The following is a 25,335-nucleotide window of genomic DNA, read 5'->3' on the forward strand; positions in this document are numbered from 1 at the left end:
TGCTTGCTTTATCTTTTATATAATTAATACACTTTATAAAATTACTGGACTACCTACAGAAGAAAAATTATAACAAAATGAATAAGTTGTTATAATATCCTTAGTGCCAGAGAATATACGATACCAACATGACAATGAAAACAAAATTTACTGTTTAACATGACACCAAGATCTTTAGATAGAAAATCACGAAGCAAATACATCACTAACGTAGTAATTAAAATGGATGCTGTTGGTCTTAGAATCGCATAACGTGATAAATGATCTACCAGATCATCTATGGGGTAGGTATTAATTGATGTAGGTACTGTCAAAGAACTCGATTTACGGATGAAAATTCATATATGGGATCTTGGTATACCCAGTTTATTCCCATCCAAAATTTTATTATTTCCGTACGGAAAACAGAGACTTTTCTCTACCTCGTGTTCGTAGTCACTAAGATATTTTACGAATCTATTTCATACTATGAATGAAATGAAGTCAGCTGGAAAGGTATTACAACTTTTCGAGGTAGGGCTACTGTTTTGAAATTCGTTTTAGAGGGAAATGTAAATCCAAGAAATCTCTCGATCGATAAACGAGGTTTCAGGCGTAAATATAATTCGGTCACTTTCGAAATGCGAGTCGGAAGCTGATCGGTACACATAATTTTTTGTTTTGTTTTCCGACTCCTTACCACTCCTTTAGGAGCGCTTTTTCTAAAATAAAAATCGATCGTAAAGTCAGTTTTCGTAATAGTTTTTCGTAATCGTAATATATCGAATTAGTAGTATTATTAGTATCAGTTTACCTTGTTGGTGTTGGTCTTCTTTCACTTTTCTTCATTTCTTAAATAGTTATGATGTTTTAGTTCTTTACGTCGCTGTTCGGAGGCCAACTGTCAGTCAACAGTTATTTAAAAGACCCGATGATTTTTGTAACACCACCTACAGTGTAGATGTTGTCACATCAAGTCAACTTTTATAATTTTAATATTCTGACACTCCTCATAGATCGTAGATAATGGTACAGCCTTCTGAAAAAAAAGTGGTAATTACTCAAGTTCTCAAAGAATTTTAAGTTTAATGTCCCTGAATTTTTATGTCTTCTGTTTTTTTTGTGAAATATCCATCTTAATGTTATCCTTCTCTGTGAACCTGTCTCCCAACTATTCTCCTTCGTTCAATGTTTCAACCAAAATTTTAAGTATTTTCGTTCATCTCTTGCGTGCTACATGTGTAAACAAATTTTATCATTGTTTTTACTTACACTAACAATGCTGGGTTAAGAAGCTCGTCTTTACATATTTTTTCTCTCGAATCCTTTGTTATTGTACTACATTTATCATGGGTTAAAATATCTTCGTCAGTGCTTTGCCCACAAACACCCCCAGTTCACATGCATACGACACGAACAATTTATGTTCATGACCTAGAATTTGCGTGGGAATCCTAAAAGCTGACTGTTACCGAAATCTATGCGAAAACTCCACCAATTCTGGTTTACGTCATCTCTGACGGTCACGGATTAGAATAACTGGGGATGAACCCATTACATGCGTGTGGTTGCACTACAAAACCCATTTATCTTCGTGTCCTTTCACACCGTGTAACTTAACCATAATTTTAATATTTTTAGCCGACTGTAATCACAACTGTCAGCTTTCCTGACAAAGGTATTTCGGCTCCATTAAACAGTTTAACATTTTAAACCTGTAAAAAGGATTGCTGATGTTAATAACTGCAGTGCGTTCAGATGTGTTAATGTGAAATTTATACTGAGGTGTACATTTTTAATAATTACGTAGCTGTGTGTTGATAGTAACCAAAATGTGGCTGTTTATTGATGAGTTATGGATAACACGTAATATTAGATATCATGTCAAAAGCCTTTGTTAGAAAGTGGCTGTTGCAAGTGAAATCAATTGGTTAAAAGATTAAAAGCCGACTCATTAATGATTGTGCAACATTAAAATGCTTCACTGTGATCTTGGGGTCACACGCTGAGAACATGGCTCCAGGGTTCGAATCCTCCTGAGGACAATAATCTGTGTCCCGATGTATGGAGACGTGCAGAAGAGTTCTTCGGACAAGACTTTTATCATGTCCTTGAAAAATCCGAAACTAAGAACTTCTTAATCTAGGGACCAATTTAGATTAGCGTAGACTCTATAGAATATTTCAATCACTATTTCCTCCAGCTTATGAATGCTTCGAAAATACATACTGGATAGTTTGGAAGCCTTCGTATATTCAGAGCCATAACCATTAAGGCATAAAGCAAGGGTGGTTTGCCTGCGCAGAATTCTTTACTGTTTACCTCGACACAATATTAAATGGAGCTCTACAGAACACCAAGTGCATACACACAGATAGCAAGCTGACGACGTATATAAACGAAACTAACCAAAAAGAATTAGAGGAGGAGAGAACTGTGAATAGGGCAAAGGCGAAGAAACGAGGGTAAAAGGAGAGGAGAATTGGAGGAAAACGACAATGTTTAGTACAAGTCCACGCGATGTTAAGACCAACATCGAAATTCCCGCCTTCCTGGAAACCTCAAGTCTTTTAAATGACAGGGAAGTTTAAAGGCTGGAAACTGCTATTAGGATAGTTCGATTAATATTATATTATTATTATTATTATTTAGTGTTCTGTCTGACGACAGGTCCATATGAACAGGATCCTTCCATCCTTTTCTCAGACTGGGACCTGTTCATATACGTTCTTGGCAGATGATCCAGAAGTGGTTTGCCATTGCCTTCTTCTGTGTGTGAATGGGATGCCACGGAGAAACCGGGGAAGCCCCCGGAGGAAAACTCCGTGTTGCCTAGACCACGGCCTTGCCCAACACAAGTTATAAATTCGGGCACAGCCGGGAATCGAACCCGACACCGCAGGATTACAAGGCCAGAGTTCTAACTGCTAGACCACCTCATCTTATTATTATTTAGTGTTCTGTCTGACGACAGGTCCATATGAACAGGATCCTTCCATCCTTTTCTCGGACTGGGACCTGTTCATATACGTTCTTGGCAGATGATCCAGAAGTGGTTTGCCATTGCCTTCTTCTGTGTGTGAATGGAGTAATTGTTGGGATGCCACGGAGGAAAACTCCGTGTTGCCTAGACCACGGCCTTGCCCAACACACGTTATAAATTCGGACACCGTCGGGAATCGAACCCGAGACCCCAGGATTACAAGGTCAGCGTTCTAACCGCTAGACCACCTCATCTTATTATTATTTAGTGTTCTGTCTGACGACAGGTCCATATGAACAGGATCCTTCCATCCTTTTCTCGGACTGGGACCTGTTCATATACGTTCTTGGCAGATGATCCAGAAGTGGTTTGCCATTGCCTTCTTCTGTGTGTGAATGGAGTAATTGTTGGGATGCCACGGAGGAAAACTCCGTGTTTCCTAGACCACGGCCTTGCCCAACACAAGTTATAAATTCGGACACCGTCGGGAATCGAACCCGAGACCCCAGGATTACAAGGCCAGCGTTCTAACCGCTACTAATAGATAATTTTAAAAATGGATATCCTGGAAGCCGATCACAGTGGTCGAGAGGTGTAGGGTCGCGGGCCTTGATCGTTTGGACACTGGGACCTTGGGTTCGAATCCCACTCAAGCCATGGATGTCTGCGTATGTCTGTGTTGTGATGTCCTGTACAGGTAGAGACCTTTGCGACGGGCTAATAACTTGTCTGAGGAGTCCTATCAAATGTCTAAATATATCAAGATACCATATTTGAGGTTTGAGGAGGCCAACATATCTGTGGTAGTCCAAATGAGATATTTTTTTGGAAATATCATTATAACCACTCATTAGGGTCTATTATTGTAATAATTATTGATACTGATTCATCGTTGCTGTTAAAGAATGGTTTATGTTGCACAGATGTGCCTGCTCAATAAATTCAACGAACCGAAATTTCAAAGCTTTGTGTCACAGATGTGTAAGCTTCATTGTGATGACAAGTCGGACGGTAAAACCAGATTTTGCAGGCAACTGTAACACGCGATCAATAACACACGATTTAGAACTTTCATTCTCTAACAAGTTGTACTCTGGTTATACAATTAACGTATATATTTTATACAAGATATTTCACGTATCATATTTTCGGGCTGTGATGGTATAATAAATTGTCCAGCCATGCATTTGAGTCGTAAATAAGGATACACTAAGAACAGAACAGAACGGAGAATATAACATGACGAAGAGTTTCATAATCTGTTTTGTTAAACCAATATTGTTAAAATAATCGAATCGGGGAGAATCAGATCTTCGACAAATATAACACGAATTGGGAAAATGAGACATGCCTAAAAAATTTTGGCATAAAAACCTAATCGAAACACATCTCAAATAAGAAAGGTGTGCGGATGTTTATTGGATTTAATATGTCCTGAAAACCGAAATGGACTTTTGTATTCCATAAAAATTGAGATTCCTCTTGACTTGATGAGAAAGTATAATTTTCTCAAAATTAAAAATGATTTTGTATGAGTCAGACTACGTTACTTTCACCTTGAGGCCCCTCTGTAGACGCAGTAAGTTTCATTCTTCATTAAAATCATCATTATTACCAGTGGATTCACTTCAGAAAAATAAACGTAATGTAAATTATCGTAATCTTTTCCAACAGGATAAATTTTAATATTACGATTTTATTTACGTATTTTCTTCAAGTTGGTTTCTTAAGAGGTAGCTGCTTGCCAGAATTTGGTGTCTTAGTGTAGTTTTTGTGTTTATGACTTGGCTGTTTTAATAAGCACAACACAACGAAATTAAAAGTGGATTTAAGAGATTTCTGTTCTTTAAATAAACCATTAACACAGATGACTTCCGAGGTATCCACTCACATCAGAACCCTGATGATGGGGACAGAGTTGGTTCCCGAAACGTCGGTTTACTACGGTAAATTACTAAGGCCACAAAACTGCCATTACTTCTATGAGACATAAAATTAAATAACTGAAATATTTTAAGGAAATCAGTCAAAATATATATTTTTTTTTACTATTTTGTCCGGAAACTCTGATTTTGTGTAAAATTTATTCCACTGTATTTTAGGTACTCACTACCATGAACATAACTTTTCTTTATTTACCAATATCTGTACGTAGGTCGCTGAAGTTTATAATGTGTATATAATGCGGTTTGCTCGCTACACATGGTTACATCAACCTGCAAAACTATAAATAAATATTCAAAGACAAAACACGTTTAAAACTGTTTAAAATATTGGATGTAATTATTGCCGTGTATCGAGTGGGGTGGTGTGATGATACTTCAGCGCGATTGTCATGTGTTTATGATACTACATGCAGTAGATATCCTGGCCTGTCGAAACATTTTGTTCAGATGTGACACCAGAAGATAGTTTCAGTGATATAACAGAACACTAATTCAGTATGCCCTGGACAATGTTGCGTAAAATGTGTCTGAACATTGAACAAAGTTGTTTTAAAACATGTTACTGCAATTACCATAAATATTTTCTGCATTTTGTAGAATGCCGTTAAACAATAAATAAATGTACACCGTAACGTAATTTCAGTTAGTCTTTTCCAACGCTGTTAACAGAGGTTCGATATACATTGCACGATAGTATCGATTCACATCGATCAGACTCTTGTTATTATTTCGTATGAGAATGAAATTTGTAATTTAAAAAATACATTTCGCTTTGGCTCTCTACTCATAATATCAGTAAATTTATGTTATAAATGTGTATTAGAATTATTGGTAAATGTAAATGAGATACGATGATAATATTAAAATGGACCTTATAGATTATGGTTGCGAAGACCTGAACTAGAATTAATTTCGTCAGGAAACGGTTCCTTGACTATCTTTTTCGTAACTGCATTAATTACTGGAATTTCGTATCCTTGGATTTGTTGTTTGTAAACTTAACGATGTTACTTGCAATAATTTCGAATTCGCATTTGTGTTCATATGAAACCACCTAAAATAGTTTAATTTTTCCTTCCCTCGTCATAATAATTCGTCAAATACAAGTAGAGGTATAGATTTTTATTTTATTGTTAAGTACTGATAGATTGAAGTGTTAAACAATACCATTCTTAAATGATAGAAATGTCTCAGAAGTCTGAGATATCTGTGTTTTGAGTTATGGCTTCCATAATCGCCCTGATGATGGAGGCAACAAAGACCTCTGAAACATCGATAAATTTATACCAGATTACACAGCGCTACAACCCAGAAGACAGCCATCTTCGTACTCATGTCGTGTAAACCTCAAATTTGTTAGCACTTTGCTCACGGTCAATGTATAGAAATAAACTTTTGGCTTCTGAGGCCTGTTATATAAAACCACATTTACTAAGGCATAATTGCACGTCTTCATTTTATGAACTAAAAATATCTAATGTTTGATTGTATTTTTATATTTAAGTTTATTCCTAAACGAGCACGTAACATGCATTTTTATAAAAGAATATTTATTCTTAGTATATTACATTTTTAGGTATGAGAAATTTTTTCCTGAGGTGGACTTTAGTACCCGTGGGTCTCTTGCCATGTGCAAATAACACTTGTAATTTATGCATGCCACTCACTCAGAATCCAACGAAATGCCCCATGCAGTATTAATAGTATGAGTGTAGGGATGTAACGTGATTGTAAATTCCAAACCGAGACTCCGAAAAAAAAACTCAAAGAGACTCTGAGAATAACCTACTCTTAAATATAGTCCAAATACTAGTGGTATGAGGTCTCAAGACAATTTCAGACTTTTCTTGAGCTCTTCCAATATCCAATTCTTCCCTGACCGTACTTAACGGGCTTAAACAGAGAAAGTTGTTAATAAGTTGCAGGCGAATGAAACAAGGTCATTAACAGAGGTCTCTCGCCATTCTTGGTCAATAATTCTGAAGCCTTCGATTGAATGAGTTGAATTTCTTCTCGTAATTCAGCGGATGTTTCTTCCTGTCTGGTTCTTTACAATATACGCACAATTTATATAAGATGAGTTGGAACGTAAATAGAGAATTATACTGATTATAAAAACCACGTGTATTGAAAACGCGAAGCCTAATATTTGTAGATTTAAGTCATGAGTGTTGCTAATGACATCGAATCGTTCTATTGAGTTAGGGTTCAACTACCTACTTAAATGCGGTCCTGTACTTTGTAGGTTGACTTTACGTGTATTAAAACGTTGAAGTTCGTGTAGATTACACTGGAAATTCGTAGGATAATTATAAGATCTTAAATCGTTAAGTAATAAATAGAATTCAGTCTGGATGTTACTTTAATTTTCTTCAGGTCCACGCAACGTTCACGGTTAGGCCTACTCGTAATTAATTTATTTATTGCTATCAGCGAAATTTTTGACAATCAACGAATTTCAAATTTACAGTATTTTCTGATAAAAAAGAGTAATTTTATGTCAACATAAATTGTGCATTGTATCAATACACTTGATCCATATCGGTATTCAAAGCGTTTCATCAAAATGGTATCAATTTGTCGATATCAGTTGGCATCCCTGGTACACATAGTTCCGATTAACCCCGTGCCGTCCCATTTAAATTCCGATTATCCTGATACAATCGGACCGGTTAATCTCAATACCCTTTATGCATTACGTTTCAGTATATTAAGCACTGTATTTAGTATTTAATGTTGATATAATTCGCTGCTTTCGTTGCTGAACTGAACGGCTCTGATGTTCCACCCCAGAAATACGCATGAATATCATTTAAATTTTTGTTCTTACTGGGATCCATTTCTGTATGTATTTCATGATCAGGCTATTTTTAGCCGCTGATTTTATACAGCACTGAGCGACAAATTATGATGAATATGCGAAAATCTGAAAGGATACGGCCGTGGTATATTTCAGTGTTTTATTTTATTTAGTGTTCTGTCTGACGACAGGTCCATATGAACAGGATCCTTCCATCCTTTTCTCGGACTGGGGCCTGTTCATATACGTTCTTGGCAGATGATCCAGAAGTGGTTTGCCATTGCCTTCTTCTGTGTGTGAATGGAGTAATTGTTGGGATGCCACGGAGGAAAACTCCGTGTTGCCTAGACCACGGCCTTGCCCAACACAAGTTATATATTCGGGCACCGCCGGGAATCGAACCCGAGACCCCAGGATTACAAGCCCAGCGTTCTAACCGCTAGACCACCGTGGCCATCATTTATTTATTTAGTGTTCTGTCTGACGACAGGTCCATATGAACAGGATCCTTCCATCCTTTTCTCGGACTGGGACCTGTTCATATACGTTCTTTGCAGATGATCCAGAAGTGGTTTGCCATTGCCTTCTTCTGTGTGTGAATGGAGTAATTGTTGGGATGCCACGGAGGAAAACTCCGTGTTGCCTAGACCACGGATTTGCCCAACACAAGTTATAGTTTCGGGCACCGCCGGCAATCGAACCCGAGACCCCAGGATTACAAGGCCAGCGTTCTAACCTCTAGACCACAGTGTACTGTCACAAAATTCCCCTGGAGATAAAAGGAAACATAGATGGTCCTGTATATATCTGACCCAGATTCGAAGTGTGAACCTTCTAAAGCGAAGTCTGTATCATTATCGGTTTGTTAACAGGGAATTATAAAGTAAAGAGGTTGGACAAGGTCTCTGGTGGGGTGACGTAAAAGCGAAGAATGAGAAAGTGTGTTAATTGCTGCCTACAATATTAATGAAGGACTACTCATTAGAGTAGAAGCCTGAAGAGGATAATTGTATTTCATTCTCACAAGACTTAGCGTCTCTCACGATTTGTCTCGCTACGGGAAAATAAAATACGGCTATAATTGTTGTGAAATCTTTAATGTGAACGGTCATGTACGATCTATTCTCTAAGAAAATTTTATAAAAATGGTAACTGTGCTCTTGGTTGTAGCGCCATGTAGTCTGATAGAAGTTTACGAACGTTTTAGAGCAGTGGTTTCAACCTGGGGTACGCGAAGACATCTTAGGGGGTACGTGAAATTTAAAAAAAATATATTTATTTATGATAAACACTGAATAATCAGTAATGTAATTCATTTAATTTATTTTAGATGTAGATTATACACTATGTATAACTTGAATTATACACCAACAACTTTGGGGGTACAAAGTTGAAGAGAAATTATATCTGGGGGTACGCGAAGACATCTTAGGGGATACGTGAAATTTAAAAAAATATTATTATTTTATGATAAACACTGAATAATCAGTAATGTAATTTATTTAATTTATTTTAAATGTAGATTATATACTATGTATAACTTGAATTATACACCAACAACTTTGGGGGTACAAAGTTGGAAGAGAAATTATATCTGGGGGTACACGAACAAAAAAGGTTGAATACCAATGTTTTAGAGGTCCTTGTTGCATCTCATCGTTCTGATGACGGAGGCAGAAAGGACCTCTGTAACGTCGGTAAACTTCTATCAGACCACATGGCGTTACAACCCTGAAGGAAGCCATCTTCCCTACCATGAGAAACTCAAATTGTAATTAATTTAATTATAATTTGTTCTTAGTAGGCATAATTGCTGAGTATTATTTCCACATAAATGATACTGCTATTTAAAAAAAACATTTTAGTATACAAATCTAGAGCCTTTGGGGCATAACCTAAAATTCCGCTGCAGTTAAGTTTTACTAAGTTTGATTACGCGACTTTTTATTGAAGTGACGTGTTTCGTTTTGATTAAAATCTTCGTAACAAGTACGAAAGAACACAGACATTCAGACTGCGTATATAACCAATTAATGGAAGAATGTTCTCAATCTGTGTATATGCCGAGATGCCAGAGCAAGACCTCCGTACATTTGAAAGCATCATCAGTCCTGCTATTCCATAGCGTTAACAAAACATTAAACTCTTGAACCTCAGAATCGTTTCAGTTAACATCTGAACACGATTAGCAGCTGCTTTTAGAGACAGATTTTCAGCGTAAGCGTTAAAGCCTTATTAGATGGAGTGTTAGTGTGAGATAGAAACAGGTCTGGCCCACAAGAGATGTTTCAAATGCAAGTTTAACAAGAATGGATCGAATTTAGTGCATGTGTAATAAGTATGTGTGTCATGCAATTCCACGTTAACGCGGGCCTAGTCCCATGCCATTTCCAAAATAGGGTGGGGGGGGGGACTTTTCTCTAGCTACCAACTGCAGACGCGTCAGCGAACATTAAAATTTAATGTTGATGGTGAACCTAAATATTAGAAGACGAGAAAGCCTCGTCAGAGGCTCTGTGATACATTGTGACGAAGCTCAAGTGTAACTCATAAGGTCTTTAGTACATACAGAGGCCCGAAGGTTTCGGATTGTGCTATTAGTAAGTCACAAGAACATTAAAAGCAAAATATATTAAAATAATTAATTTCATTTCAGTTCATTTGACAACAGCCAAGCACTAAACCAGAGTACAGGATAAAATATGATAAATAATTAAATTAATTTCAATAATAATAAATGTAAAACATTACAAATACAAAAACGAATGAAACTAAATATATAAATGTACCATAATAATTCAATTCTTTTAATAATAATAATAATAAAAATAATGTTGATTATGATAATAATAATAATAATAATAATAATAAAAGTAATCCCAATAATTATAGGGGCAACTGGAACTGTCTCCGAGTCACTCAGAAAATATTTGGCCAACATCCCGGGCGATCACGACGTCAGGGAATTTCAGAAGACCGCCATTTTAGGATCTTCATACGTAATTCGAAAGACGCTGTCGTAAAATATGTAGTCATCTCTAACAATAAAATTATATAATACATGTAACACGTGTTAAAAACAAAATGTATTTCGGAAATAGCTGCTGCACTATGTACCTTAGGGACAAGGTCTGTCTCGAGTGCATGGAAGTAAATATCCTGTAAAGTGGTGATTAGATGGAATAATAATACCACTGAATGTGTGGAAAAACTTTTAAAATTCATATCCCTAACCGTGATCATATTTTCATCTGAAGGTCTATTAAATGCAAAGTTTTAGGATCTCCTCTTGCGCATTCTGTAACGTTAGGTTAGTCGATCTACTCTACTGCTACCGTTTTTTCTATTTAGAAAAGCAAAATTTAGTTTTCTCCATGTTGTTTTATTATATAAAGAAAAGTACGCGACAGGTTTCGAACCCGCGGTTCCTAATGTCTAAAGTCGCCCGTGGTCGTGGGAATCTTATAGAACGTCGATGATAAATACGAATGTGGTGGTCAATAAAGTCTGATAAAGAAGAAAGCGTTTGATAAACTGTTTTAATGTATGCTCCCGGTATTTAACTACAAATAGTGAAGATCAGAAAATATCTTTGTTATAATAATACAGGGTTATTCAAAAATATTGTCGGGGTTTTGTGAATTTTTGTGGGGCAATGCATTCAACATACGACTATTATCATTACACTGGTGGATAGAGAAACTCTCAAAGTTTTGTTCTGTACCGCCCGCTATCCAGTAGTTACGCGTTTGGCCGCCAGGTGTCATATTTTACAATATGGCGGCTAGCGGTAAGGAGAAGGCTTTTTGTACTCTCGAATATCATCAAAGTCGGTCCGTTACCATTGTCCAACGGCACTTCCACACGAAATTTGGGAAGGATCAAGTATCTGTCCTCCCTCTACCTGCGAAGGTACGTATCAGAGCCGCCATTCTGAACATCACCGCTGACACGCTGGGGCGTGTGTGGGAAGAAATGGACTATCGTGTAGATGTCTGTAGATTGACAGAAGGCCCACATATTGAGCATTTATATGCATGTAAAAAAAACTTTTAAGAGTTTTGCTACACAATAAAGCAAGATTGGTATTCCTACCTCAATTGCACTACGTGTAGTGATTTTTTAAAACTCCGACAATGTTTTTGAATAGCCCTGTATATCTGTGAGAGATTCTAATTAGTGATATTCAGAATCAAAGGAAACGTGGCATCCATTACATCGGTTTATGCATTTTGATTACGATGGTACTGAAATACTACTGGAGTATCCTTGTTCAGCTGTCTGTAACAAATAATTTGCTCGCAGAAATATAATAATTATTTTTTACAAATATTTCCAGCAGAGAAATTATATAGCTACAAAATAATACTTCGGTAATAACTACACTAGGATTCAAACATGTCGGTTTGGTACAGACTGGCGTCATTTAAGAACAGACCCAAAATGCACATTTTTTTAGTTTAAAGCAAAAAACTGTGTCTCTACGTTTACCTTTTTTTTCGAAATCGGTTTTCGACTTATTTAAAACGCAGCGGGAGTCAGGATTAATGGACATTGGGCTGTTCGTTCGTACCATTACTGGGTATAATACCAGGTGATTCAAAAAGGACTTTACAACTTTGAAAGTGTATAGGAATTTATTCAGAAGGCATACAGAATCGGTTGAGGTGTCATTTTGTAGCAAAACAAATCACGTTTGACTCACGTTGTGCCGTAGTACCGAATTCCGTCACCGCGAGCGCAAACGGCAGTGCATTTGAAAATGGTTCGAAAATTTTCTCATACCACAGTTAGACGAAGATGACCAAAAAGGACGCATTCACTTCCAGCAAGACGGCGCACCACCTCACTACCTCACAGAAGTCCGGGATTTCCTCAATATACGTTTCCCAGGTCGGTGGATTGGTCGAACACGGTCGATAGCATGGCCACCTCGTTCTCCAGATTTGACACCTCTCGATTTTTTCTTATGGGGTTTCATTAAAGATCGTGTGTATGTTCCACCGTTACCTGCCAATCTCACTGAGCTCAAAGCTCGAATCACCTCCGCAGTTGCAGAAGTGACACCGGATATGCTGGATCGCGTTTGGCAAGAAATTGATTTCAGGTGGGATGTCTGCCGTATCACCAATGACAATCACATCGAACAAAATGACTATTTGAGGTAAAACGTGATTTATTTTGCTACAAAATGACACCTCAGCCGATTCTGTAAGCCTTGTGAATAAATTTCTATACACTTTGAAAGTTGTAAAGTCCTTTTTGAATCACCCTGTATAATATGGAACTGATTATATAATAAATGTTGCCACTAATTTCGACTAACTTTGGGTTTAAAGCTATAAATTATACATTTTTTGAATATATGGAACAAGACGGATGTATGTATTATGGACGGAGTTACACGTTATTTAGGATGTGTGTTCTTACCTGTTCACCATTGACGAACCAGGTTAGGTTTGCTGCAGGGTAGGACGCCCTTGAAGAACAATTGGCTTCAATCTTCTCCCCGGCCGTGTAACGATGTTTGTCTACCGTCAAAGTGGGCTTTTCAGCCGGGACATCTGCGTAAAATCAGAAATAAAAATTATTATCAAACCTCAGCTGCAACTTTGACACACGGATATAGTATTTGGCTCTTTTTACAAAATATTGAATGATCTTAAAATAAATTTAGGAAATTATTACCATTTTTTCGTACAGACTTGTTATCTAATAAACATAACACTGCGACATTACAAGACGCCAACAAAAGAGTAAAGTTTTTAAAATATGTATATGTTTCATTCGTCTATGCGAACAAATAAACATTGCAGAACTAGAAAGTTATGGACAAGTCCCGCAGAAAAATAATTGAACTCAAATGTTATTGAAAATGAAAATAATAGATGAGTTAAAATACACGTAAAATTCTGCCATAAAATAAATTTTATATACGAGGAAAGTTTCAAGACTGTGTCAATAGAGGGCGAACCGGATGTAGTACGAGCTTCTGCCGCTACGGGGTGCGGCCTACATTCATAGTGAATCAGTGTGCCAGCAGGCATCATCGAATTAGCATTTGTTTCTTAGTTACGGGCGTTTTGGTAGTCTGACGACCAGAAGCAGAATCGACTTCTCGTTTGTCAGGAGCTCAAAGATCTTGCAAGAACCGACCCCAACTTCCTTTCTAAGCTCCGTGTGACTTCTTCCTCTTCCCAAAGATGAAAATTCAGCTAAAGGGAAGGAGATTTGAGACGATAGAAGAGATTCAGGCAGAATCGCAGATGGTGCTTGACAGGCTGACAAAGAAAGATTTCCAGGGATGCTTCCAGGCTTGGCAGCGGCGCTGGGATCGTTGTGTTCACTCCCAGGGGAACTACTTCGAGGGTGATGGATGAATTTAATACCTGACATAAGTGTACGGGTTTTTATAGGCGCAGTCTAGAAACTTTCCGATCGCACCTCGTATTGTCGTAAGACATGTATAACAAAGGAATGTATGTTGCTAACATGTTAGCTCCTTGCATTTGAGATTATCTTACAATCTTTTATTATTTGGAAATAAATAAAATACTGAGAAAAGCACGAGGGACATAACAGGATATACACTCTGAGGAGAAATCTTATGTTACGAGCTTAAAGAAATGTTATTGACAGTTGCAGACCTATTAGTCGCCCACAATTTACACTTCGTACGTGCGTCAAACAGAATATTCTCGGGAAGATAAGATTTTATTTTATTTTTATAAACGTTACTATCTTTAAACCAATTGCTATTTCTGGACAGCAGTTTCATATGTTAGGAAATTCCTAGTATATCATTGAAATATCTTCTTCTAACGTATGCTTGACGGAGACTAAAATTCTTCTCCTTTTTGCATGGTTATCTAGAGGAAATTCTTCAGCATCAAGAAATCTTTTTACTTCATAGCATTTATGGATCAAATCTTGACTGTAGTGAGATCACGTGATTTGAATCATGTTTACGCATTTCTGTCAAATCATGCGTTTTGTAAAGAATATGAAATTTTATTGGTCTTACTAAAATAGTTTTTGCCTAATTTTAATCAGTGCAAAATAAAGTAGATGTTATTTAATAGCAACGAAATTACGGAGAATAGGTGACCTTTCAGATAATAATTCTTGTAAATATTATATATTTTCGTTATAGTATAATAGAACAGTAGAGTATAGAATGGAAGTTGAAACGAAAAAAGGGATAAATGAGTTTGAAATATACAGAACAGAATCATTGAAATGTCGTAGAAGGAAATTAGTTATGTTTTATACAAAAAAATTAAACTTCAGATAATTATTCTTCGCCACAGTCTACACATTCTTTGGGGGAAGGTAGACTTAAATAAGTTGAATAGTTCACATGAAATAAATTTCGATGAAACCGAAACATTTTGTAAATATGTTCCAAATGTAAATCGATTATTCGATGTGGAACATAAAATTATATTTTAATTATCTTATTTGTAAATTTTAAATATAATTGTGATTAGACGGACAAAAACCGAATAATAAATTTTGATTAAAGAAATACTAATGTATAATGTACTTGAAAGTAAACAAATCCAAACATTTCAACAAGAACTTAATTAAAGCCTACTTTTATTTTTTTACTATTGTAAACTTAATTCTTAAAATTGTAGCTTTAATAAATCCTTCCGTGTCCTATTTCGATTAACAAGATCACATCCTTTTGTTTCTGGAAACTCCAGACGAATATTTTGAGTTTATTTCGTATAATAGTGGCGTTTGGATTATATTTTAATTTTTAATGAATTCTTATTAAACAAACATGATGACTCCGATTCTTGGTATTTTTAGATAAATATATGCAGATTGTTTAGTCATTACGTAAGTATTTATTTGTTACAAATTAATTTCTGAATTATTATGTCTATCTCCATGGGACGCGACATTTATATGTGTAACAGAATTTCGTTATGAATTAAAAAATTAAACCTGCATTACAGATAAAGACTACACCTCTGGCATAAAACATTACGTAAATCTGCTGAATAGTTTTGTAGAAAACATATCAGATATATTATATAGTGTTTCAGACATCGGATGCTACGAATTTAAACCACACAATAAACAAATAATTTTTTTATATAAAATCAATATTTTATTTACAATTCGAACTACAGCTCAGCTTGTTATATTTGTATCATTAATTTCGTTCAACTACTAAACTCTACTTAATCAATTTTTATCAGTCTAATCACAATAAAATATTATTATTAAATATTAAAATATTAAAATATTATTACAATTAACATTTAAATATTTAAAATATATTAAAATGATGCTCTCTATCGAAATGTTAGATTTACATTAGATCATCATCTTTTACACTACATGTTTCGGTACTAAATGAACCATCTTCAGGTATATAATCCATATAAACTCACACACTACACCTGAAGATGGTTCATTTAGAACTGAAACATGTAGTGTAAAAGATGATGCTCTAATGTAAATCGAACATTTTGATAGAGAGCATCATTTTAATATATTTTAAATATTTAAATGTTAATTGTAATAATATTTTAATATTTAATAATAATATTTTATTGTGATTAGACTGATAAAAATTGAACAAGTATATATTCAACACAATATGACGCAATATTATCATCTCATTATCATCTACTAAACTCTACTTCATCACAGAAGTGACTGAGCTACATTTTGCAGTTAGCAAGATATCTATAAAGATTATTTGATGCCACCAACTCTTGTTTAGCTATTATTCGCATCAGCAATCACATATGGCAGCAAGATCGATCTATCAAATGGTTATTCTGTTTGAAGTACAGTTAAGTTTTAATTGGAAGGAATTATCGACCAGATGACAAAATACAGCGGTGTTAATCAGCGGGGTGATGGTCTTCTCATTCACTTTGCATTAGATTTTGATTACACTCAATTAAAACGCCTACGTATGGCAGGGGGGAAGAGAGAGAGGTATGTTTGTATTTTCGCAATACCTCAAGCTTGTGGGATATATGCATACATTTTGAATAATAATTTATCCATTTATCCGATATGCGACACTTATATCTGGGAATAGAACTAATTTCAACTATTTTCTTTCATTTAGGTTAAGCTGTGTAGAGTTTAGCACGAATTAAAATTTAGTAATTTATAATTTAAATATCATTATTTTTTTCTCGTAATTCCCAAGGGAAAAGATTCAATTTAAATTAAAGATGTAAAATATAATGTCAAAGTACCACACAGTTAATTATTTTTGTTATTTTAACATTTAATATGTTTAATATAAAATGTTCAAATATAATTGTATCCTCAATACGTTGCGCGACCTAGCTGTAATGTTTCATGTGTTAGGCTTGCCGCCAAATATAGGTTTTCGCGCTGTCGCCATGTTATTTATTTACAAGCAATTTAAACAAAATTCGACAGACCTATGTATTTTAAGATATGTTATTAACAAGGAATCCAGGATTCAGCCGGACAGTGTTATGCAACGTACATTTTATTTTGATACCAGCAGGTTCTAACATTTTGAGATTGAAGTAACTTTTCGTACCAGTTTGTTTAAGTTGTCTGCGGTCACTGTGACCAAATGTAAATTATCTTAACCTTTTCTTTTGTCAGAGGCTTCATATTTAAGTTGGTTTATATTTATATTCCTTGTCGATAGATGGCACGCAATTAGTAAATTCAGATATGAGAAATGTAGGAATGTATTCTCACAATCCCCTTTGCTAAAAGGAATACAGTGTATTTGATTCCAAGGTAGGTCATAATCTTATCTTAAGTGGATTAATTAACGCTTATGTATATTAAAAATTACAAATATGTTTTAATTAAAAGTTGTTTAAGGCACAGTATATCAATTTTCATATTCCATTTTGTGATTAAAGTATATTAGGCTTATATTTATATTAGTGTTCCGTAGGCGGATTATTTGTTTTTATTTATATTTCTTCATTTATTTTGCTTTGTGTTAATATTGTTTCTATTTTGGGTTTGCCTGTACTTGGCAGTTATATTTAATACTGTACATGTATAAGTTTAGTTAATACGTTTGTGTAATATTATCCATTATTATTTCACTATTATTGTATATATTATCAGTGTTTGCCTGTTATTGGCTTCTTGCTGTTGGCAAACACGTAAATAAATTAATTGAATTGAATTGAATTGAATTGATTGTAGTTTCGTAACAGTATTTACAAGATCTCGCCATTGGTCCAACTCCTGAGCCAAATATATCAAATCAAGACCCTGAAATCCTATTTTATGAGTATTCTTTGTAATACTGTGATATGGTTTATGTCTGGTTCAGAGATTTGTAACCTGTGTGCCGCGGCACACTGGTGTTCTGTCACAAAGTTTCAGGTGTGCCACTAATTGTCATATTAATTAATAATCCAGGCATAGAAAGACACTGGACCAACATTGATAGCTTTATTCAGCTTCTTAAGGTTTGTTTTCATGTTCCTGCATTCTTATAGGGCGAGGATATATATATGTATGTGAATGGACATGTATGGCTATGTAAAGTTCTATATTTCGTTTTCGTGACGCGGATTGATGTGCGATCGTGTGTCACTGACAACTTTGGGTTTTCCGCGCCTTTTCTCGATCAAAATTATGTGTTCATTTGTCATGTCTCCATATATGGAATAAGCTCCCCTTTTCGTGTTTGATAAATTTAGTAATATTTCACGAAGGGTATAAATTATGGAGGTCCTCGTTATGAAGTTTTGTCCACGTCAGAATGTTCTCCACAGCACAATATTTTGGTTAGAAAATCTCAACGAAACTTTTGCAAATATTCGAAAAACTGTAACGAATTTAACCGAATTAGTGCTTGGTACGGTACAAAGCCGTTATATTCACATTTATCGCTTTATATTCGGTCGACGAGGCGATTTATTCTTAAGTAACTCCGTGGAGTACAGCCCTCTCTGGGTATCTAACAGTTATATACGTCGTTTTAAGTATACCGATCACAACTTTGTATTCATTTTTAATTCTCTCTCATGTTTTCTATATCATCAAGGGGGCTATATATTAGAGGAGAATTCTAGTCTGCCAATTTGCGTCGTGTTTCGTAATAACAAGTCAAACACGCTGTTATATCGCTAGAGAAGGGAACATAACCCTACTTTCATACTCCGTAGAGCATGTAGTTATCTTTTCTCATTCATCTACGTTAGTAAATATGTGTTACGTCCTTCAGGCCTGAACTGAAACCACTGTAGTGTCAGATACGTACATGAATTTGAACAATATGCACCATGGTAGTAAAACCGTTTACGTCCAACAGACTGTCGACAGAATATTTGGAGTTGAAACGTAGACAAAAACATGAAACAATCAAGTAAAATGGCAGTCTGATTTTACATGCGGCTTACGTGTCGAGTAATAATCGATTCTCTTGTCTCTATCGATACCTTTTATTCTATCGATGAGCTTTGTGATTAAGTCTGGATCTTGGATGTGCAGTGTTCGTGAGAGAGACTAGACATTGCAAAGCATTGGCTGATGGGGAGGCCAGTAGCCGTGGGAAAATAGTGGAAGTTGAGGCAGAGTCTAGAGAAGCTTATATATCCATGTCCATTCCCCACACCAAGACCTCGATCCATGCAGTAGACTGGTCTGCCTCTAAACATCTGTCAAACTCACATGCGTCCATTTCCTTCCCAACTTCTGCACGAACTAACAGGACGTAATATACGTAGATATAAAGAGATACTAGGTAAGTCATGGCACAGCGAGAAAAGAAACATTTTTGCAATGCGTCGGAGATTTTTCAAACACCATTTCTATATATTTTCACTTCCTGTCTGAAAGAAGAAAAGTTATACCAAGCGTCTGTGTAAGCAGTAACTACGTCGTGGAATAAGAAATGGTTTAAAATCATAAATCATCATTTCGAAGACAGATTTCTTTTTTTTTTTTCTTTTTTTTTTTTACAAAAACATTTTATACTACGTTTACTTCGTACTTATGAACTTATAAATTAAAAATGAATATCCGTAAGGAAAGCTAATAACGTTAGGTTCAAAGATTCTTCCTTCCTCAACCCCACCGAAACTCCTTCCTTTCAACTTCCAGTGAACTTCAAAACGTTAAAAGATGAATTCGTTCGTTTGCACGTTATTCGGTGGTGGTAAACTACGTGACTTTCTTGTCTCCGCTGAGTCATGAATTCAAGCGTTAACATTTTCATCTCGTGATTCAGTGAACACTAATTATCGATGGAAAGTTAAAGCAACTTGAACATTTCTGTGCACATATCCATAAAATCGGGACATGAAAAACTTTCTATAGGATTCTGTAGACCTAATTTATTTTAACGTGTTTTAACTTTACATTTAATTTCCGTTTAAAAGAAAATCAAACTAGAACGACACGTGGTTCTGGAATCATCGTAGTTCATTTTAAGGCAACACTTTTTTTTTTTCATTTCTGTTTAACACTAAGACGAATTCAAGTATGTCATTTTTGGAACTGAAAATTTTCTCCTGTGAAAAGGAACACGTAAGTTATCGACTAGTGTTGTGGGGTTACTCAACTGCAGAATTCTACACAGAAAATTTATGCCTTATATAAAATATAATAATGTTACAGCGGTATATATTTAATCTTATTTACTTAACAGTGATTTATAATCAGCGTACATACTCCTAAAGTACAGAAAGTCCTCAGTAGTCCAACTTCCTAGTTTATTTAACTACGTTATATCAACTGTACGTTCTTTACCTGCCGTCGAGTTAAGAATTACGAATTATGAAAGATGTCATTTTTGGCTTTGTTACGAAAAGACAAGAGATTCACTCTGATTCGTCATTCGCCAGTCCCATCAGCCACATGACATATTTATTAAATTAGGCCACGACTGCTTTATTTCGTTAAACAGAATATCATCCGATATTTAATTTGTGATACTAGAAGTGTCGTTAAATAAACAAGAGAACTAAATAAATATTTTATTATATTTATTTAGTGTTCTGTCTGACGACAGGTCCATATGAACAGGATCCTTCCATCCTTTTCTCGGACTGGGACCTGTTCATATACGTTCTTGGCAGATGATCCAGAAGTGGTTTGCCATTGCCTTCTTCTGTGTGTGAATGGAGTAATTGTTGGGATGCCACGGAGGAAAACTCCGTGTTGCCTAGACCACGGCCTTGCCCAACACAAGTTATAAATTCGGGCACCGCCGGGAATCGAACCCGAGACCCCAGGATTACAAGGCCAGCGTTCTAACCGCTAGACCACCTCATCTTATTATTATTTAGTGTTCTGTCTGACGACAGGTCCATATGAACAGGATCCTTCCATCCTTTTCTCGGACTGGGACCTGTTCATATACGTTCTTGGCAGATGATCCAGAAGTGGTTTGCCATTGCCTTCTTCTGTGTGTGAATGGAGGAATTGTTGGGATGCCACGGAGAAACCGGGGAAGCCCCCGGAGGAAAACTCCGTGTTGCCTAGACCACGGCCTTGCCCAACATAAGTTATAAATTCGGGCACCGCCGGGAATCGGACCCGAGACCCCAGGATTACAAGGCCAGCGTTCTAACCGCTAGACCACCATGGCGGTTAAATAAATAATACAAGATATGTCTAAAGAATTGTTTGAATATGAAGAATATTTAATAGAATAAAATAAAATATTTTACTGTTAGGTCTCATGTCCGTAGCGTGATGAAGGTTGTATGATCTCTAATTAGTTTACAGCAAGATCATTGAAATGTGCAAGTTAGGAAAACAAGCATTTCGAAAAAAGCCATAGGTCAATATACAGAGTTATCGTACGACTATGATGGCAGTGCGTTGCGCTCATGAAAATTGCATCAGGTACAGAAAAGCTGAATTGAGTTGCGTGCAATTTGCATTGTGTGAGTGTTATCAATAATTAAGTGAGTGTTTAATCTTTTAGAGGCCACGGCGCGGACTTGTCATTATGTGGCGTGTATCACACAACAGAGTAATTTGCTATTTGCAGAATAAAAACGGTACACACTTCTCCCAGTAAAAAATAACATCAGAAGACTTCAACGTCCTTCGTTGCATTTAAATTTGTCGGAAGATGGCTGCCTTTTGAGTTGTGGTGCCGTGTAGAAGTCTACCAACGTTTCAGATTAACCTGATGATGGAGGCAGCAAGGACCTCAGATACTTCCGTAAACGACTAAACCCAGAAGACAGCCATCTTTGTACTCACCGCCGTGAGAACCTCAAATCCTAACTTGTTTTAAATTATACGCCGTCAGTGTTAATATATTTAAATGATTTGCAACGTGCAGTTGGAATTGTATGGTCTACTTATCCACGTGTATCTAATTTTTCGCGGTAATTTCTGAGAACCCGACACAGAAAAGTACAAAAATGTGAGACGTGTACGTGAAAGGGCAAGAAACATTGATCGTCTTAATAAGCACCGTGATGATGGAAGCAGGGAAAACGCCCGAAACGTTGGATTGCGTAATTATCACAGGACTGATCGCCCGAGAAGACTTTATTACAAATTGAAAGTCCTGACTTTGATAAAGAGGTGGTCTAAGTCGTTACCTGAAGTAAGAACGCAATGGTATCAACCCCCCTACTTTAACTTCCGTCGATGGGATTTTTCCCAAGGTTTAAACACTTCAAAGACTGCAATACGCCATAACTTGTGTATGATGGCCGAATCAGAAATGACGAGGGGAAAATCGGACGTGGTTATCCCGTAGAAATAGCCTGAGGCTGAGACGACAAGGGCCCTAAGACGCATTAAGATGGAATAGGATAGGGTAGGGTACAGTGTATCCGTTAATTTTCAAATGGAATATCATGATCGCCCTGATAATGGAGGCAGCAAGGGCATATGAAACGTTGGTAAACTTCTACCAGAAGTCAGCCATCTTCTTACTCACCACACGTGAGAAACTTAAATCTTACTTAATTTTTCAAATGCTTTCCAAAACATAAAATAGCCTTTTTATTTGGATGTATACGCGTATTAAATATTTTATTTTCTTAGACTTTTGATAAAGTGGTTTGAAAGTAATGTGTAGATCCTAAACCCTTTGAAGACGAAGGGCAACTGAATACATAGTAATGAAGCCCGTACCTCACAGAATAAACAATATTTAAAAAGTTCAACTTGTTAATGCTGTTTAAAGAAATAATCGCTGTTTACAGTGAAGATAGACTAAAAACCCGCAAATACAGAACTGGTTACTGGTTGATAGGTTAGGTTAGTTTAGGTTAGGTTAGTTTAGTTTAGGTTAGGTTAGTTTAGGTTAGTTTAGGTTAGGTTAGTTTAGTTTAGGTTAGGTTAGTTTAGGTTAGGTTAGTTTAGGTTAGGTTAGTTTAGTTTAGGTTAGGTTAGTTTAGGTTAGGTTAGGTTAGTTGAGGTTAGGTTAGTTTAGGTTAGTTTAGGTTAGGTTAGTTTAGTTTAGGTTAGGTTAGTTTAGGTTAGGTTAGTTTAGGTTAGGTTAGTTTAGTTTAGGTTAGGTTAGTTTAGGTTAGGTTAGGTTAGTTGAGGTTAGGTTAGTTTAGGTTAGTTTAGGTTAGTTTAGGTTAGGTTAGGTTAGTTCGTAGTAGACCTATATTTTTAAATGTGGTTCTGTTTACTGCACAATATCCGGAACACAGTCTGTACGAAAGAAGAATATTACCACGTCCAAACATAAGTTAGGTTATAGGCGGACCATTTTAGATTATTTAGGATTTTCTGTAATGACGATTGCCTATTACAAACAAGACATTTATTTTTATGAAATGTCCTATTTGTGTTGAGAAATATATTTTAAAATGGAAATCAAAATCATAAACATATAATTTAAACTTTTCAATAGTAATTGCATTACAATAGTCGAAAACAGAAGTTAGCTCATAGACGGGCCGTTTAAGAATGAATATTTGTGTTTTTTCAACAACATAAATCTTTATATGTGATTTGAAGCTTTCATGGCTACGTAACTCAATAAAATCGTGAGTTACCACGGGCACACAAAACAAAGAAGTTAAACTTAACTTTATACAAAAGAAGTTATCCGTTAACTTTAAAACGTGCTCACGGAATAAAATGTCGTGAAAGTGAATTATTCGTGTAACCGTTAAAACCAAACATTCCTTTTAAAGAATTAATATTTTCGTAGGGTGAATTTGTACAGCATGACAAAACCACAGCCGATAATGAGCTCTGAGCATGCGTACTAGAATCACTGCTCACGTGGACTTAAGCCATCAGTATGTGCGTGTTTGTAATTTGCTGTAACTGAATGTTCGTCGCCCTGATGATGGAGGCAGCATGGACCTCTGAAACGTTGGTGGAAATCTACTAGACTACACTAACCCAGAAGACTGCAATCTTCAGACTCGCCTCTGTGAAAATCTCAAATCCTATATTTTTGCAATGTTCTATTAAAAAAAAAGAATTTTTATAACAGGTTTATGTAAGGTATGTGTGTTATTTTCCTAAGAATAAGAATTAACCAACTAATTATTTCAATTAAAGGAGTATAGTCTTTCCTGAAAAAGTAATGGCCGCTCGGCTAGTGAGGACGTTCTATGCCTTTTATGAACCCTGAGGTTCATTATCGTGTTCACAAAAGCCCGCACAAATACTATCCTGAAATATGTTATTCAGAAAATTTGCGAAATAATATTAGTATAGGATAATCTTGCGAATTATTTTCTTTTAAAGCGTTGAATACTGTTTGTCGTCAATGTAAATATATATTTGTTTCACTCAAGTTAAGTAATAGTGTCACACGTACTGATCACATAGTTTCGCACATAGAATATGAAATAAAACAGTAATTTTTGAAACGCGGCGAGGAAAATATGAGCATCGAAGTTGTAAACAAAGATATCGTCTAATTAATATTTCTAAAATTCAGTTCCTACCACTAAAAATCACAAATCATTTCCATTACAATTATCAGTTTATTAATATTATTTAGGGAACTGATGATTGTTATTTTTGAAACCATACAAAATCCATAAATTCATTCTGTGAATAAATACAGGGCTATTTAATGTTAAACCTAATGGTATATATAGTTATGATGGTGTTATATTGGGTAAGTGACAACTATATTCGAATAATTTCTAGAAATTTTATATCACTTGATACAAAGAAAAATACATTTTAATATGTTTCTGTTTATGTTACATACTAGAAGCAGTTGATTATTATTATTATATTATTATTTAGTGTTCTGTCTGACGACAGGTCCATATGAACAGGATCCTTACATCCTTTTCTCGGACTGGGACCTGTTCATATACGTTCTTGGCAGATGATCCAGAAGTGGTTTGCCATTGCCTTCTTCTGTGTGTGAATGGAGTAATTGTTGGGATGCCACGGAGAAACCGGGGAATCCCCCGGAGGAAAACTCCGTGTTGCCTAGACCACGGCATCGCCCAACACAAGTTATAAATTCGGGCACCGCCGGGAATCGAACCCGAGACCCCAGGATTACAAGGCCAGCGTTCTAACCGCTAGACCACCTCATCTTATTATTATTTAGTGTTCTGTCTGACGACAGGTCCATATGAACAGGATCCTTCCATCCTTTTCTCGGACTGGGACCTGTTCATATACGTTCTTGGCAGATGATCCAGAAGTGGTTTGCCATTGCCTTCTTCTGTGTG

At 36.0% G+C, this 25,335-nt stretch overlaps 1 protein-coding gene and 1 long non-coding RNA gene across 7 annotated transcripts in view; one reads left to right on the forward strand and one right to left on the reverse strand.

Annotated features, from left to right (window-relative positions):
- The window catches only part of LOC147874790 (uncharacterized), a 246,716-nt gene that overhangs the window by 119,274 nt on the left and 102,107 nt on the right, over nt 1-25,335 (forward strand). The window lies entirely within an intron of this gene.
- The window catches only part of LOC110838846 (cell adhesion molecule 2-like), a 316,884-nt gene that overhangs the window by 69,151 nt on the left and 222,398 nt on the right, over nt 1-25,335 (reverse strand). For both annotated transcript variants that reach the window (XM_087343363.1, XM_087343362.1), the window contains exon 4: nt 13,139-13,272. In XM_087343363.1, coding sequence (XP_087199489.1) covers nt 13,139-13,272 — 134 coding nt within the window. The remainder of the gene's footprint in view (nt 1-13,138; nt 13,273-25,335) is intronic.

Source organism: Zootermopsis nevadensis, unplaced genomic scaffold (assembly GCF_977971745.1).
Source record: "Zootermopsis nevadensis isolate Lab colony 2312 unplaced genomic scaffold, Znev_1.0 Znev_ptg000005l, whole genome shotgun sequence".
NCBI lineage: Eukaryota > Metazoa > Arthropoda > Insecta > Blattodea > Termopsidae > Zootermopsis > Zootermopsis nevadensis.